This window comes from Urocampus carinirostris, chromosome 2 (genome assembly GCF_059441175.1).
Source record: "Urocampus carinirostris isolate Australia breed hairy pipefish chromosome 2, RoL_Ucar_1.0, whole genome shotgun sequence".
NCBI lineage: Eukaryota > Metazoa > Chordata > Actinopteri > Syngnathiformes > Syngnathidae > Urocampus > Urocampus carinirostris.
In genome coordinates this window covers 28038268-28056583 of record NC_142350.1, presented here as the reverse complement: position 1 = coordinate 28056583, position 18316 = coordinate 28038268, and the positions used below count along the sequence as shown (strand labels likewise).

The following is an 18316-nucleotide window of genomic DNA, read 5'->3' as shown; positions in this document are numbered from 1 at the left end:
TATTCCTATATAAGAATATTGTGTATCGGTTGTATTTTTGTGAAATTTTTTTTAGTAGTGTGTTACTGTAGTTTTATTTTTGTAGTATTTTTGTGATATTTCCATAAAAACATTTTTGTAGTATCAGTATAGGTGTAATTTGAAGTATTTCTGTTGTAGACCTCTTGTAGTAGTATTTTCGTAGTATTTTATAGTATTATGTATTGGTATTTTATTAGTATTTTAGTAAGAGTATAATTGATGTATTTGCAAAGCAGTAATTTAATCATATTTTTGTAGTATTTCCATGGTAGTATTTTTGTCATACTTTTTAGTATTTTTGTAGTCTTACAGTATTTGTCATTTCTTAGTATTTTTGGAGTAAATAATTCTGTAGTGGCATTTTGTAATTTAGTATTACTGTAGTAGCATTTTGTAGTAATACATTTTTTTTTCAAAATGAAAGCAAAATAATATATGAGGTCCCTGTTTTTAAGCATATATTTGATATTTAGTTTTGTAGTTATTGAGCGGTATTTTTGTTGTATTTCGGTAGAATTTTTGAGTGGACACACAAAGTGACAATCGGGCGATGTTGGCAGCAAAAAGGTGAACCACTTTTTGGGGCCTCCTAGTGGTTGCAAGGCCCTAGACAGCCACTTAGCTCGCGTTTACCATGGGCCGACTCTGATCGTCATTTAGTTTGTTACTGTTATGCAGCATCGATGCCGGTGAGTATTTTTTATCCATCCATCCATTATCTGCACTGCTTATCCTCAGTAGGGTTGCGGGGGTCCCGGAGCTAGTTGTTTGTATTCTTCACTGTCTCATGATAAAAAAATGTAATTCCATTTTTTTACTTTACTTCCTTTATGTAATGTTTGGAACGCAAACATGAGCAATGTTTAGTCTTAAAAAAAGAAAAGAAAAGAGATGAGGCACTTTGCATATGACAGTGAAGAATATGATCTCCAAAAGAAAGCATTGCTATGCATTTCTTAAAGGGATAGTGTGTATGTCACTTAAGGTGGCGCATCTGAATTAAAATCCGTGTGGTAAGTGTGAGTAAGAGTATTGTAATTTATTCATGAGTAACGGGTGTTTGATTTTATCTCATGATCACACTTTATTTTGTGAAATATAAAACAATTTTAGCGCTTCACACACTGAACAGATTTTGAGTCGAACAAAAAGACAAATGACCTGAAAATGCAAAACAACGAGAATACATTTAACATATTAACTCTCCAGTTCGAAAAAAGGCAAAAAAAAAGCTTTTTACGATTCTATTTTAACCAATTTAGACACAGACCGTTTGAAAAACACGCAAAGAAATTGGATTTAGAATAAGTTAAACAAAAACCAAATTATCAGGAATGCATTCTGCTTCGAAGCAACGAATATCATTAAAATGAGTCCAAAGTCGGCTCATTTTTCTGTTTTTATGCAGTATACAGTATTTTTGTATTTGTCTTCCGAATTGAAATCAATTATATCCTCACACCTATAGAGCCCTTTCCATTTTAGTAGACAAGTGTTCTGTAGTATATGTTTTAATAAGGAATTTTTCAATAATTTCTTGTGCCTGATTATGTTAAGGCAGATTTTATGTCAGTTTATAGCAGCGCATTGAAACAAAAAGATGACAGATCATATATATATATATATATATATATATATATATATATATATATATATATATATATATATATATATATATATATATATATATATATATATATATATATATATATATATAAGAACAGTGCAAAATAGCACAAAGAATGTGCCAGCAGCCAGATAGAAACTTGATTTTAGTCATCACAAAAACGTTTGATCGGCGCTGGATTATTTCCTTTGAAGGTACTGGAAAAAATGAAAAATTGGCCTTGATAGTGCTTGAAAAGTATTTGAATTTGGCTATTGAAGGATTTTATACGATTGAATACAAGTTACATTTATTGAGTGCAATGAAGATTTTCACCAAGTAGGCTTAAGTGCAAAGGGCTGTGAAAATTCAGGGCACCCTGGTCCGCTAGGACATATTGTTTACAGGAATGGCGGGAACGGGACGTGAGGCTGATAAGATAATAAGCGCATCCAGACGCGGAGGGTCCCTGATGACGGAGGACGGCAGGCAATGTTATGAGAAAGGCTCTGCTGTTTTGAGTTTTCCAGACATCGAGGCGAGGTGGTGGAGCCCACGTGGGGCTGGCACGCCCATGGGAGGAGCCGGGACACCATCTTGCGGAAAGACGTGGGCCGAGAGAAGCGAGAGAACTAGAAGAGAGACAGAGACTACGACGACACTAATTCGACTAATTAGGCCATTTTCAATGGAGTACACTTAGTTAAATTAATAATGAAATTAAATCTGCCCACGTGTGAAAATGTCGGCGATTCTTGTTCATTAAGAAACGAGCGCGCATTGTTGGTTGAATGTAGGTTGTGTTTGGTTAATGGAGTCAGACAACTAATTCGAACAATTTGGTAAACGATACATTTTAATATCCAATTCCCAACACTATGAAAATACTTTGTAAATATGATCTTTCCATCACAGCCTTCTCACCTTTTGAAGCCTTGACCCTTTCTCATGCCTTTCTTATTTGGCTCTTTTAAAGCAGTTTCAATGGAACACCTTCTATGCAGGTATGTATATATATATATATATATATATATATATATATATATATATATATATATATATATATATATATATATATATATATATATATATATATATATATATATATATATATATATATATATATATATATATATATATATATATATATATATATATATATACATAGTAATGGGTAACTAGATGGTTAGTTTAAAACAAGAAGGCGTCCCACTGACCTGCGTCTTTGGCCTGTGAGCTGGCCCGGTCCTCATCCATCTTCAGCTCATTCAGCAGGTGTTCCAGGATCTTCTCCGGGGTCCCTGACACCACCGAATACCTGTCGGACACGGCGGAGTCAGTGGACGAGTCTTCGTCCATGGAGGAAATGGAACGCCCGCTGCCCCATTCCTCCTCGCCCTCTGTGCCCTCGTCGTCGATATAGCGGAAGTAGGGCACGTCGAAAGTGGGCAGGGAGGACCGTTCCCCCCGACCGCCCTCAGACTCTTCGGACTCTTCCGACTCGTCCTCCTCCTGCTCCACCAAAGCCACGTGAAGGAGCAACATCTCGTCCCGCAGGCTCATCCTCACGCCGGTAAGGTAACCGTGGTTACTGTTCCATCCCCTTTTAACCCAGCATCCTTTCCCTTTGCCACACCCCCTTAATCACCCAAGCAGAAAAGCTTGAGCTCACACTTCCATACTGGTTGGGTTCACAGACCGTGTATGAGCAGTAGTTGTGTTTGAGAGAAGAGCGGTAGAGAGAGATTTGCTGAGAGAGGCAGGCAGCAGAGATGGGTTGTTTGTGAACGAAGCGGCTTTTTGAGAGCTGCCCACCTTCAAAACGCTCCCTATCTTTCCCTCTCTTTATTCCTCTCCTTTTCTATTTCTCTTGTTCTCTCTACCTTTATATGCCTCATTCCATTTTTGTTTCTCCTTTTATTTTCTCTTTTTCTCTTCTTCCTCTCTCTTACTTTATCTTTGTCATTCTCTCATTTTCATAGATTTTACTTTTATGTTTCCTCTTTCTCTCTTTGTCCCTCCCTCTCTCTCTTTCTTTCTCTCCCTCCCTCTCACTCTCTCTCTCTTTCTCCCTAACTCTCTCTGTCTCTCTCTTTCATTTTCTTTCTCAGTTTATTTTACTCCTTCTCTCTTTTTCCACTTTCTTTCTCTTTCTTTATTTTTCTCTCTCTGCTTCTCTTTCGATGTATTTTTCTTTCTCTCTCTGTTTTTTTTATCTCTCTCTCTCTCCCTATCTCTCATTATCTTGCCTACATTTCCCACTCTGACTTCCACTCTCTCTCTCTCTGTAATCATTCCTCTATCTTTCTCTCTATTTTATCGCTTAGCCTCTCCCTCAATTTCTCTCACTCTTATTTTTCTGTTTGTCTTTCTCTATCTCTCTTTTACTCTTTCTCTCTCTCTGTCCATCTCTCTATGTCTCTCGCTTTTTCTTTTCTTCTCAGAAATTTATCTTTGTTTATCCCCCTTATTCTCTAATTATCTCTGTCTTTCTTTCTTTCTTTTTTCTCTCTATTTTGCCCCCCTCTCTCTTCCCTTTTCCCTCCCTCTCTCTCTTGATCTATCTATATTTCTTCCTTCTTTCTTTCTTTCTTTCTTTCTTTCTTTCTTTCTTTCTTTCTTTCCGGCTATTATTTTATTATTTTCTCTCTTTCTGTCTAGCCTTCTCTCTTGTTTGTCTCTCTTTTTCCTCTCCCTTTCTCTCACTGTCTTTCTCATTCTGTTTTTTGTCTTGCTCTCTCTCTTTCTGTCACTCAATGTTTCCATCTTGTTTTATTTTTCTGTCTTTGTCTGTATCTCATTTGTTTATCTCTCTTTTTATGGCACTCTCTTTCTCTCTCTTTCCCTCTCTCTTGTATCTCTCATTTTTATCACTATCTTGCTTTCTTTATTTTCCTCTGTCTCTCTCTCTCTCTTTTCTCAAACTTTCTCTCAGTCTCTCTTTTTTTCTCCCTCTTTCTCTCTCATTCTCTCTTTCCCTTGTTCTATATTTTTCTTTCTTTCTATCTTTCCTTTCTTTCTTTCTCTCTTTCTTTTTCTCGAAGGCACTACTGACTGGTCAATACAAGTGGCGTCATCACTGTGTTGTTTGCTCAGTATAAACCATATGAAATTTGGATAACGTATACGTTTACTGGATATTGCAACAATAAAGGCTATTGTAATGGAGCAGCATAATACATTTCCAAAGATAATTCATTTAGCGCATAACGTTGAATAAGTGTTGTTAATATATCACAACAAACAAGAAAAATCTGAAAAACTATTGCGGAGCCGAATGAGATGGCTCTTATGAGTAAACCCAGCCGAAAGAGCCGTTTCTCGAAAAAAAAACGCAATTCCCAGGCAGAGATTTGTGGAGTGGCTTTACCTCCTGTTCTCCTCCCGCTTTCCTCCTCCCCTCGCTGGTTGTGACGTCATCCTCCGGAGGACCAGAACGCAAGCTCCCCGCTCCAGCACGCGCACCGCCTCGTCACTCTGGACCGGCTGGACAAGCAGAGAGGGAGGGAAGGTATTATCACCAAGGCGACCCCCATCCCCACTCCCCCGCTGCATGTTCTCCATATAACACAAATCAGCGCTGATTTCCATCACAAAGCTCTGTCAAAGGCGCCACTGCCAATGAAGCCCAACGTTCATCCATCATTATTCAAGCTGTATCAGCAGGAGTGCCTGAGTGGATTAACATAAACGGCTCACACATATTTTAATGGCTGATTCCGGATGTCGGCTCTATTAAATTACGACTTTGGAGTGGCGCTGCGTTAACGTATGGTGTCTCCTACTTTGCTTGATGATTTTATATGACTATATTACTCCTTGACATGGTCTGGAACTCTTTTTCCAGGTGTAGGTGAAAATTTCACGATACCTCATCATCTGCACATTGCTGGGTCATGCCAGGCAATGTAAAACCTAAACAAAAAGATTCTTCACCTCACAATTGTATAACGCGATAACAAAAATACAGAAACTCTTTGATGTCGCGAGGTGTCGGGCAGACCAAAGTGCAGGACAAGAAGAGACAGAATACAAGGGAAGTCAAACATGTAATATAGAAAAATGAAGCGAAATTAGATAATAGACTATAAAATTGAATAGGCTAAAAATAGTAACTACAACATAGTGTCATGATTACTGATTCGGGGCACCTGCGGCTGCCCCGTAGGCGCCAACAGCCCTGGTCGTTGATTGGCTCCCTGCCACTTTTTAAACCCCCCGGCTCCCTTTTACCGCCGTCCGATCGTTGCGAACCTTTGCTCCCAGCTAGGCAAGATCATTCCGTCCCACATTCTCCTGCCCTGTTTTCTCCTGCCTGATACCTGTTGCCGACCTGTTTCTGGACCCATTTCTGCCCTGCTCTGCCATCCTGACCACCGATCTGTTTTGCCCTGTTTCCTGCCTGATACCTGTTGCCGACCTCTTTTCTGAACTTGATTCCGCCCTTGCTCTCCCGTCCCGTTTAGTGACCAGTATCCCCGTGGTCTACGATTATCCTCACTCAACACGGAAGTGCGACTTCCGCGTTCCAGCCACCTGGCACCCGTGTCCGTTGATCCTCGGATTGTGGAAGCAAGCACTGCTCTCCTTCTTTATCAGTAAAACTGAGTAAACGAATTCTACTGGGTCCTGTTTCCGTTTCTGGCATGTGACACATAGTGCTTAAAAAAGAGGCCTTATTTATAATAATGATAATAAAATTAATAATGCAATGAAGAAAAAAGGTATATAATTTTTATAGTTTTATTTAGAAACAACAAAAAGAGAAAATAATCCAAAAGTTCTGTATTCACAGTTTTGTGCATTTGTTTAGGGTTGTGATGGCTATGAAGACGAAGCTGTCTCTTAGTTGGTTTGTCCAACGTTTGAGGGACCGTTTCCAGGCCAAAAAATGTTTCCACCCAGTCACAAACTGAGGACCTTTCGCTAGTGGTTAAAGGAAACCAGACATGGGACCAAGTCACACATGTGCAAGTCTCAAGTAAGTCTCAAGTCTTCACCTTCAAGTCCCAAGTAAGTCCCAAGTATTTTTTTCTTGGGCAAGTCAAGTCACAAGTCAAGTCCCGTGTCTTAGATTGCCAAGTCCAAGTCAAGTCACAAGTCATAAAAACAGCGACTCGAGTCGACTCGAGTCCAAGTCACTAAGTCTCAAGTCCCCATGTCTGAAGGAAACCCTCCCAGATAATTGTGTCTATCATAATTTCAATTACTGACGCTAGAGAGACAGAGAGAGATGCAGAGAAGCCCCAGCAAGTGTTGGAAATTTAAAAACTTGTTTGGAACAATATGGGGTTCCTGATGTGTTCTTAATGTGAACTAAAACAAAACATATCTTATCTTATCCGCCATGTAAGAAATAACATTTTATTTTTGTTCAATACACAATAGTACTTGGTTAAATGTGAGTACTTTTTGTTTGATTACAAGAAACTACCTGATCTTGGTTTCCTTTATTATTTTTGTTAAGCTTGTTCTTTTATCTTAAACAAAATTTGGTAAGGGATAGCTGTAAAGGAAATTATGGTCTAAATGTGCCTTTTATACTGTATTCTGTACTCTTGAATCCAATATATACTTTTATACTCTTATTATATGTTTGTACGTTTATATATGTCTATAGTGCTCAATGAGTGTGAAGTTGTTTGATCTCGCACCTCCAAAGTCAGGAGAAAAAGTTCTCAAGCACCCAGGGACGTGCTTCTGATTAAAAAGTTACAGCCTGAAAGCCACTATGAGGCCTGCTAGCTGGCTAATCAAGATGAACTTGACACTCCTAAATTCCAAGCCGAGAGCTTACTTTTCTTCTCACAGAGATGCATTGTGTTTACAAAGTTTCACTATCCCTATTGCTCATTTGTTATACTCCACACCATCTAGCGACCGACACTATACACTGCATTTAGATATGTTAATCCTGTGTAAACCACTCAGAATACTCTTACGTGCACGTGTTTTATTCTATCCTCCAACCAGAACCCATGAAACGGTATAAAAAGGGCGCTCATGCTTCAGTCTGTGGAATTCATTGCATGCCAATCTAAGAGTGCTTTACCTTGACTATAATGTGCTTGCTCTTCTTTAATAAATTAGTTTGTTTGTAACTCAAAAGCCTCTGCTATCATTTTGAACCTGAAATTAGCATATTAATTATTGGAGTAATTCAAAGTAATCGGGTTAAATTACTTTTTATTTCAATAGGCGGAACGGCAGCTAGGTGGTTAGCACGCCCTTCAGTGCAGAGGTCCAGTGTTTGAATCCAGCTACCGTGGCCTTCCCTCGTGAGTTTTCATGTTCTCCCTCTGCCTCTGTGTCACCTGGGTGTCCTCACATATTCCAAAAACATGCATGTCAAGTTGAATGGCTGGTACAAATTTCCCCTAGGTGTGAATGGGCAAGTAAGTTGTCAGTCTCTGTGTAGTACTGGTTGCCTGCTAGTTCAGAGTGTCCCCTGCCCACTGCCCGAAGATAGCTGGGATGGGTTCTAGCGACCCTAGTGAGGACAGGCGGTGCAGAGAAAGGATGGAATATTATAGTATTTGGATTACGTAAATAGTAATTGTATAGGATTAAATGTTTAAAGAAATCCTCTAGATCCTGCTTATGTATGAAAAATGTATTACAAAAGACTGTTTTTTGGAGATGCGCCTTATAAACAGGTGTTGTGCAGAAAATACAGTAAAAAGCTTGTAAGGAGTGAAAGGATTCTAAACCTCTTGACAATGGCAGGGTGAGAAGGAGCAGAGATATTGGGCGTAATGAGGATCTCGCTCTATGGAGCACGAACATGACCAGCTTCACCCTTTCTCCCTCAGCCGTCAGTCAGCACAGCACTCATCTCTGTGTATGCAATTAGCTTTGCGGACACCCTGAAATATGTCGCTTTTTTTGGTTGACGTCACCCTAATTGCCTTTTGCGGCCGAGCGTTCAAGCCTGGCTTCCAGATACAATATCCCTTTTTTTACAATGCAGCGGATTAACAAACAAATCCAGGTCCGCCGTGTGTGAACACCGCTTAACGACATTAGCTCGACACTCTCAGCTAGCCGTGTTCGCGAAGCAAGTTGATCAAAATGAAATGGGTTTGTTTGGTTTGTGCCCGGCAATACACAAACAAACCTTCCCCTGCGATGAATTATTGATCTGACTTTAAAGCTGTGGCTGCCGCTACTACGCTGTAGTGAGCTTTAATGTTTTCTCGGTAAAACGACTCTCTCCTCTCCAGTGTTGCAATTGGACGGAAATTCCGGGGGTTGAGGTTTTGACCCTTCGGCATTGTGGACTCAGCGGTCACCGACCGTTTTGAAGCTAAGAGCTACTTTTTTGTTACTGCTTATCTGTGTTGTTATAAATAACACCGTTTGGTAACGGCATTACTCTTTGAGTAACGGGGTAATCTAACTCATTAGTTTTTCCACCATTACAACCAATTACTGCTACTGACGGTCAAGAGCAGTGCGTTACTTCAATTGCAAAGCACCGACCGCGGCAAACCTGATGCCGTTTTCAGCAGCGTGGGTTTCCGCTCTCCTCCAAGTTGTTTGCGTCACGTCTTTTCGGATCATGTCACAATTCAAAATTGCGACTACCATATTGTTTGATAGAGATCACGAGTATAGTATTAACTAATGTACCGAAAGAAAGTGCGGGTGAGGGCTGATTTGCCAAAAATGTGAGCCCTATGTCTAAAAGTGCCAACGCAGCCGACTTGTATCGTTGACAAACAAAATGTCTCTTGGAAGTGAAGGGGGAACTCAAAATCAAAATACAGTAACGTGATAATCAAGCCAACGTTGCTGTCTATCAAAATGGGACCTGTTTAAGTTCTCAATTTCTAGTTTTGTTTTGTTTTATTTTCTTATCATTGTTTTGTGTTGTATTTAAGCTTCTCCAGTAGATGATTAGTAAAAGAAAAGTCCATAAATCCAAGAGTGTGTGTGTCTTGATTAAAGTCGATTGAACTATCAAAAACGGTGAAAAGAATTCACCTTAAGTGTGTGTAGCCACCCTTCAGAATAACTACACAGGTTTATATATGTATAAATATATATATATAAGAAATACAAAATAGGGAAGAAGAAATAAGAAAAAGAGTCCAAAAGAGTCAAAAAAGAAAACGTAAATTTAAAAAATGAAGGAAATTGAAAGCAAAAAAAGGAAAGGGAGAAAAAGAAGGAAAGAAAAGAAAGAAATTTAAGAGTATAAAGACGAAAACATTTCTCTTTTTAGTTTCATTTTTTCTTTCTTTTTTATTTATTTAATATATTGTCCTTTTTTTCTTGAGTTTTTTATCATTACTATCTTTTTTCCTTTTCTTTTTTTCCTTTTCTCATTTCTCTCCTTTTGTTTTTGGTCACTTTGAATCTCTGTAATCTGTCTTCTTCCGCTGTGCTTTTAGCACTCATTTTCAGTGGCACGACAGAATACAGCGACATCTAATGGGCAAATAATACACATTGTCCCTTCAACTTTCATATTAAGGCAGATGCCTCAAATTCTCATCCTGGGGGCTGTGAGTTTAGACCCCTGTCATAAAGCTTTGGCGGTGGTATTGTTTTAAAGGTAATTTCTTACAATTTCCATCAATACCAAAAATCCAAATTTGATATCTACCTCACTGTGACTTAGGGCTGCAACAACAAATCAATAAAATTGATTAAAATTGATTATTGAAAGCGTTGGAAACTAATTAGATCATCGATTCGTTCTACCGCGTAATTTATAGGCCACCAAGTACTCAAATTAATGCAAATAAAAATGCACATAACTTCATTGTGAAGTGGAGAGTTGTGGTACCACTGGGTTACAGCAGGGGGCGTTTTTTTACTTTAATAAGGAAAAGTTATCTTACATTTTTTGAAACAATTCTTAATGAACATTGCATCATTACATAATTGGCATGAAAGTTTCAACGTTTTGGTGTTTCACCATTTCATCATGAAACAAAGTTAAAGACTCTCAAGGGAACAGAAGTAGAAGCCACAGGAGAAGAGAGAAAAAAGATCAGAAAAAAAATTGAAAGAAAAATAATACTAAAGACATGGTTAACTCTATGGTGCGTCTGCAGCACAGTTCTGAGTTCCGAGTTCATGGGATCAAATCCAACTACCAGCCTTCCTGTGCTGACTGAGTTTGCATGTTCTCCCCGTGCTTGCGTGGGTTTTCTCCAAGCACTCCGGTTTCCTCCCACATTCCAAAAACATGCAAGTCAGGTTAATTGGCCAGTCCAAATTGTCCCTAGGTGTGAATGAGCGAGTGAGTTGTCTGTCCCTGTGTGCCCTGCGACTGGCTGGCAACCAGTTCAGGGTGTCCTCTGCCCACTGCCTGAAGACAGCTGGGATCGGCTCGAGCACCCCCGTGACCCTACTGTGGATAAGCGGAGCAAATAATGGATGGATGGACAAATGCTCAACTCTCGGAAAAGAGTATCATACATATTAGCAGATTTCAATGTATTTTTCTTTATTATGAAGTTAATTGACTGACATTTTTTGTTGTTTTATATGATGGCACAATTTTTTTTACCTGTCCAAATCTTCCATATTTGAATACAGGGGAAGAAATTCGAAATGCCTTCGAGAAATCCGATTCGTCGATTAATCGAAAAAGATAATCAACCGCTTCATCGATTATGAAAATAAGCTTTAGTTGCAGCCCTGTTTCCAATCATTTCGGGAGATCAGGTCACATCAGATTAATTTGAAGGACTTTAAATCTCTGGGAAATCAAACTAAACAACGGATTGCAAGCGAGCTAGAGTGCACAGGACTGGAAGAGTGGTGCATTCACCATCTGGGGACTTTAAGCTGTTTGAGGTCCATATTTAGAAATGTACTCCAGTCACATGAATGTTATGTGCATAACGTCATTGGATTAGTCTCAACTATGGAATTATCTGAAATCACAACCCGATAATCTTCATAATTTCCCATGCCTTAACTCAAGTCTAAAGGGATAAAACATATACATAGGCGCACTGACTGTATAATGGTGCACTTTATTTTCTACAACCGGCAGATACGAATGGGAGTAGTTTTTTTTAGTTGTGCAGATTAGCGAAGGTATTTTGTCCTCATTGTGGCGAATAACAACATAGATAAAGAGATTTGGTGTTTGGAGACAAAGGTTGAGGACCTGACGCAATGGACTACACCCTGAGGCCACGTCACGGTGGTCTGGCCCCTTTCCTGCCATTGTTGCGCCGCAGGGACAATTTTAGGTTCTAGCAGATCCGCTTAAAACGCAAACAATCCGTGTTCGAGACCAGGTAGAAACATTTGTTGGCCTGGAGTGCGATGGGTGCCATCAGGCTGTACTTGCCCAAGACACACCACAGAAAATGGTGCCCCTACAACCTAGTGGTTAAGGGAGCAAACCAACTAATGATTAAAACAGGGTCTATCACATATTTTTGTCTTCATTTTGATCAGAAAAAATGCTATAGAAATGCCCAAAAATAATACTAACGAGTACTATAAAAAAAAGAATGTATGAATATATGTCTATGTATGTAAATATGGGAGCCATATCCCCAAAGCGGGAGGTGACTAGAGTCAAGAACACACTCACATTCAAAAATACTATGACAGAAATATTAAGTATATAAGTGTTTGAATTGAGTTTGCTTTTTTTTTATTTCAGTATCTTTATAATATTTATGTCGTATTATTTTTGTATTATAGTAATATGGTAACATTATTTTTGTAATATTTTTGTAATAGTAATCTTTAATATTACTGCGCAGCACGGCGGGGCAGTGGTTAGCGCGTGTACGGAACAGTTCTGAGGTCATGAGATCAAACCTCCTGTGTGGAGTTTGCATGTTCTCCCCGAGCTCCCCTAGGTGTGAGCGAGCGAGTTAGTTGTCTGTCTCTATGTGCCCTGCGACTCGCTGGCAACCTGTTCAGGGTGTCCCCTGCCCACTGCCCGAGGATTCCTGGGATGGGCTCCAGCACCCCCGCGACCCTACTGAGGATAAGCGGTGCAGATAATGGAATTTTACTGTGGTATTGTTTTTGTATTATAGTTTTACTGAAGTATGATTTTAGTAGTATTTAAATTTAAATTTTTTGTTTTGTTTTCAGATTTAAGGCAAAAAAATGGACAGATCCTTTTTTTAAAAGATCCTTAATTTGATATTTAGTTTTGTTGTATAAGGCGTAAGAAGGGCATAGTGACTTAATTGCCCACTGCCGTGCGTTGTCCTAATTTTCCCCTTGCTTATTCCTGTTCAGTCAATCGGGGCCTTCACAATTGTGTTTGAGAAGGACAACATCTCATTTCCAGGTGGTTTAGTGTGTTTTATTGCCTTTTTTTGCACGAATAATGGGTCTCACGAAAGTTAATGATATGGGGAAGAGAAAATTGGAACTTGGACAACAACTTTCGCACCCAAAAAAGGGATTTATTGCAAAATGAAAATTGCTGCTTTAAGGCACAGTATATTGTATACAATTAGTTATTATCTATACATTTAAATACCTATTGTTGTCCAGGAACATATTTTACAAATATTTTGGGTAATCTGTGGCTAGCCTAAAGCAATTTTAAGGGGTCACCTTATGTGCAATGTTGGCTTATATATGAGTAAACTGACTGCTCATCCCTGTTCAAATATATGGCTTTTATAATGTAGAAAATATTATACTGAGATAAATATTTTTCTTTTTTTCACCATAACTCTGAATAATAAGCTTTGCAAATGTGTATACATGCCATTGAGAGAATGTGTTTGCACAAGTGTGCACAACCTTTTACAAACGCTTAAATCATTTCTATAGACTTCAAGGAGACATTTAAAACATGCTTTTTCATTTTATTTGATTTACTTAAGACAACCTCATACTCTGGAATTGTCTCAACGTGAAATGCAATATGCACGATGATGTCCATCTTCAGCTTTCTAGGTGAAGTAAATTATGCTTTAACAGAAGTCAAGAATCGTGTTTGTAGCTGTATTAAAGTAGCCAATGAGAGACAGATCCTGAGTTGCACTTTTAGTAGCACAAACAGTAAAAAAGACACACAAAAAGCTAGCAAAATTACAAGGGACTGTTCTCAACCATGACTCATGCCCAGAAAGTTATGGACAAGGCTATGTTTTTTTTAAACCACTGTGCCTGAGATATTGTCAGGTGTGAAATGAAATGAAATGAAATGATCTGTTTTTATATAGCGCTTTTCAAGTCAATGACTTCCCAAAGCGCTTTACATTGTGCTTCACATTTCCCAATAGCGGCCTTGCAGCCATGTAAGGCGCTAACCTGCTTATTGGGGGTATATTAGGGGTTCAGTGTCTTACCCAAGGACACTTCGACATGTAACACGGACGATTCGGGATTCGAACTGTGATCCCTTGATCCCAAGACGAGCGCTCTACCTCCTGAGCTACTGACTTATGCAGTGTGCTGTGGGAAATGATCCAATTTGTGTGCCTTTGCAGTCTAGCGCCTGGCAGAATGATCATACAGTTCTCTTCCATATCATTAATGGCAGCAGCAGCTAGAGACGCTAATTGCCTTGTGCTTAGAGACAAGCGAATTAGTGACACATGGATTCAGCGACAGGTGGATACTGGAAGATACGTCTTTGAATAAGAAAAATCCTAACTCTGAACTGGACCCTGGACAAAATCCGGACCCAGGTGAAGGTTCTAGTATGCGTGGGAGCCGAAAGAAAGCAAAGACGTCCGGCAAAGTTTCTGGCACAAGGCAATACAACGAAAGCTCTCTCACATTTGGTTCTACTTTTACCAGAGATGCAAAGGCTAGTGTGTGTCCCTCACCACATTTGTCCTCTCCGGGCTTTTACTGTGATTCTGCAAGAAGCGGCATCCATCCTTGGCCAGTCTCTGGACCATTTCCAATCTGGACACTTCCTCCTTATCACGCAGGATGCAAGCGCTACCCGGCTGCATCGACGGGGACACAGCAAACATGTACTTCAGACCGCAGTCCCACGACATCGCTGCTCAAAAACCAAAAATGTCTCGTGTAAACCCGATTGTCACTGAAGACTAAATCCCTGGGAGACCAGGTGTGCGAATGGCAAAATTGCTTTTCGTCCTTGCCTTTCACTGCACGGTGCAGGGAGGGAGTTGGGAAAAGGGCAAGTTCAGGAAACATCTGGCCAGTCAAACAAACCCTAAAAGGAAGTTGAAGAATCTCGTGAATGCCGGACAGTCTGCACATGGGACTCGGGACTGGGCAGGGAAGTTTGTACTGGAAGGTCAGACTGGAAGCACGTAATACAATACGCAAATGTCACGTATTGCTTGTTCTACTATTAATAATCTCAAGAGGAAAAGATGCTATTATGTAAAATATTATTCAATCAAAGGTCATTTTTACTTGAAATGAAATTATAATAAATATGACCGGGATTTGTCATTTGATGCATTCGTTGTTTTGAAGAACACTGTGAAACTCGCAATCAAGGTACAGTATATGAATTTTATCGTACTATTTAGTATTTTTAATCGGCATGTTTAATATCCCTGTTTTCTGACTTAACCAACACTTTGTTTTTCCGTTTTTGGGGGGGGTGGTTTATCGTTAGATGTATTTTGGTCTTGCAAGCACTAATTATTAGACTGAAAAGCTAGGTATTGTATTATTTAAGATAAGAAAAAAATAAAAAATAAAAACAAGAAAAAAAGTATGATATTTTTAATGACATGATTAACATTTTATGCATGATTAATTTTGTGTGTGTGTTTGTTTCCCAACTGGTAACTTTAGTCTTTTGAGTAGTCAGAATCCTAATGAGGATCCCAATACCAAAAAAAATAACCATTTTAAGGAATGACATCCTTCCATTATCTGCACCGCTTATCCTCAGTAGGGACACGGGGGTGCTGGAGCCCATCCCATCCATCTTTGGGCAGTGGGCAGGTGACCCTGAAATGGTTGCCTGCCAATCGCAGGGCACACAGAGACAGACATTCATGTTTTTGGATTGTGGGAGGGAACCAGAGTGCCCGGATGAAACCCACGCAGGCAAGGGAAGAACATGCAAACTCCACATGGAGAGGCTGTAGTAGCTGGACTTGACCCCTGAACCCCTGCACGGTGGGGCTGTGCTCTAACCACCCATCTGCCATGCCGCACAGGAATGACCTATTTATTTCAATATAATATTTTTTTAATATTGATAGTTTGAAAGAGCGGTGTCCACCTTTTTTCTGTACGGGCTGTATACAGAAATGTTGAAGGATACAATGGCCGTTTTTAATAATGTAACCATTATTTTATTTATGTAGTCATCGATCTATTTATTCATTCATTTATTTATATTCAACGTAAGGTAGAAACAAATATTCAAAACTCAACACCCATATAACAGAAATTTACAGAATTAAGGAATTGAATAAGGAGAAAAAATACGTTTCAGATTCAGATTCAGATTCAGATCTACTTTATTGTCATTCTAGTACACGTGTATACAGAACAAAATGTCGATACATCTGACCCACACAGTTTCCTTGAATGTACAGATATAAATAAAATGTTGTATTGAGTTGTAGTATTGAGTGCTAATAATATACTAAATAATTATGGCTATGTATAGTATTTTACAGTAGCGCAAATAGTGCAAGAGGAGTAGCCAACCAGATGTGCAAGATGGGCAATCAGGTAAACAAGTCAGGTAAACAGAACAATAACACTGTAACAATAACACTGTAAGTACGATAGTGCAGAGAAACAGATGTGCAAGGAGTGGCTAGCTATACAGAACTGCCAGTAGTGCAAAAAGTCAAACAGAACCCACAGATGTACAGATTAGCAGCAGTTTAGATTTACTATGTGTTTGAGTGACCATTTAACAGTCTAATGGCCAGGGGGACAAGACTATTGTGGAACCTGGTGGTCCTGCACCGCACACTGCAGTACCTCTTCCCAGAGGCTAGCAGAGTGAACAGTCCATGATGGGGGTGAGAGGGGTCCCTGATAATGTTCTTAGCTTGGGATAGGCAGCGCTTCTGGCCAATGTCCTGAATGGAGGGGAGAGAAGTCCCGATGATTTTCTCTGCTGTCCTCGTCACCCTCCTCACACTACCCCAGTCGGAAGCGCTGCAGCCTCCACACCACACAGAGATACAGCTGGTCAGGATACTCTCTATGGTGCCCCTGTAGAATGTGATGAGGGAGGGTGGGGGCAGGCGGGCTCTCCTCATCCTCCGCAGGAAGTACAGGTTTAAACTTGTACATAGTTTATTATCATCATAAAAGCTGCAAATGTTTATAATAAATGACTTTTTGTTCCTATTTGAGTGTACTGATTGTTTGTTAAAGCTATGAGGTTGATATTTATAAAGGAAAATAAAAATAAAGCATACCTATCAACCTCCACGGCCCCATGCCCGTACAAACTGTTGTTATTTCCCGCACAAAATAATTGCACACCATATTTTTTTTTTTCCCGGAGTGATGCATGATGATAAATCCCCAGGTGGCAGACGCATGCGCACAGTAGCATCAAACCGCTTGCTTCGTTTGCAACGAAAAAAACGATACCGAGATAGAGGCGAACTCGTTTGACTTGATTGATTTGCCGTTTCGTGATAGTCGGTGTATACCGGATGGTACCCATAATTGACAAATTTGCGTTTTTCCCTACAGATTTTATTGTAAGTCGTACACGTCTTAAAATGCATAATAAACGTACTTAATACGGCAAAAACGTACAGGTTGACAGGTATGATAAAGTGTTATACTTTTAAAGAGATAACTATAAAAAAAGAAAACATTATAGTCTGTACCAAATACATGATACAATGACATTCAATGATGTTGTACTTATAATTTCTCATGCCTGGTTGTGAAACCCTCACCACTGGGGAGTCGATACTTCTGTCAGCCACCTTCTCGGGGCCAATGTCTTAGGGTCTGTGGCTCCTCCGTCCACTAGAGGGCGCCTAATTGGGACAGGTCTCTCCGATAGTCCCACACCTGTCCCTAATTAGTCTCACAGACATTTTTGAGAGCACTCAATGTCAAGGTAATTTTCATTCTCCACCATTTCCTTTTTTCATTCCTTCCTGCTTTCAGGGGTTTGTTTTGGCAACAGTTTTATTGTGGTTTTTGACCTTTTGTTTGTCACTTTGTTGAGTATTTTGTCATTAAATAACAGCGTTTTGGAACAGAGAGGGGAAGGAGTGAGAGAGATACAGAAAGGGATTTGATCATCACTTTTTTTGTTGCGAACAAATATTTGAAGTGCAGTTGCCTATTTCTATTTGACCAGTTATCTCAGCTTGTGAGTTTGATTTCTTTATTTTACGCTGCAGTGTTAAACGCACTTTATCTCGTTGAACAGTTTACGTTTGTCGTATGAAAATACTTGAAATGAAATGAAATGATCTGCATTTATATAGCGCTTTTCAAGTCAAGACTTCCTAAAGCGCCTTACATTGTGCTTCACATTTCCCAATAGCGGCCGTGCAGCCATGTGGGGCGCTAACCTGCTTATTGGGGGTCTTAGGGGTTCAGTGTCTTACCCAAGGACACTTCGAGATGTAACACGGAAGAGCCGGGATTCGAACTGCGATCTCCTGATACCTCCTGAGCCACTGAAATAGTAACTTTCCCTGGTAACTAGTTAGTTTTACTATAGAGTAATTCAATTACTAGCTCAGTTACTTTTTGAAAAAGTAGTGAGTAGTTATAACTAATACTTTTTCAATGCGCCCT

At 39.6% G+C, this 18316-nt stretch overlaps 1 protein-coding gene across 1 annotated transcript in view; it reads right to left on the bottom strand.

Moving 5' to 3' along the window:
• The window catches only part of rapgef5b (Rap guanine nucleotide exchange factor (GEF) 5b), a 52615-nt gene extending 37970 nt beyond the window's left edge, over positions 1 to 14645 (bottom strand). The window contains exons 1-3 of the mRNA XM_088326113.1: positions 14410 to 14645; positions 4998 to 5113; positions 2845 to 2945 (exon numbers count right to left, since the gene is read on the bottom strand). Coding sequence (XP_088182239.1) covers positions 2845 to 2945; positions 4998 to 5113; positions 14410 to 14589 — 397 coding nt within the window. The 5' untranslated portion in view covers positions 14590 to 14645. The remainder of the gene's footprint in view (positions 1 to 2844; positions 2946 to 4997; positions 5114 to 14409) is intronic.
• Between the last annotated feature and the right edge of the window lie 3671 nt (positions 14646 to 18316).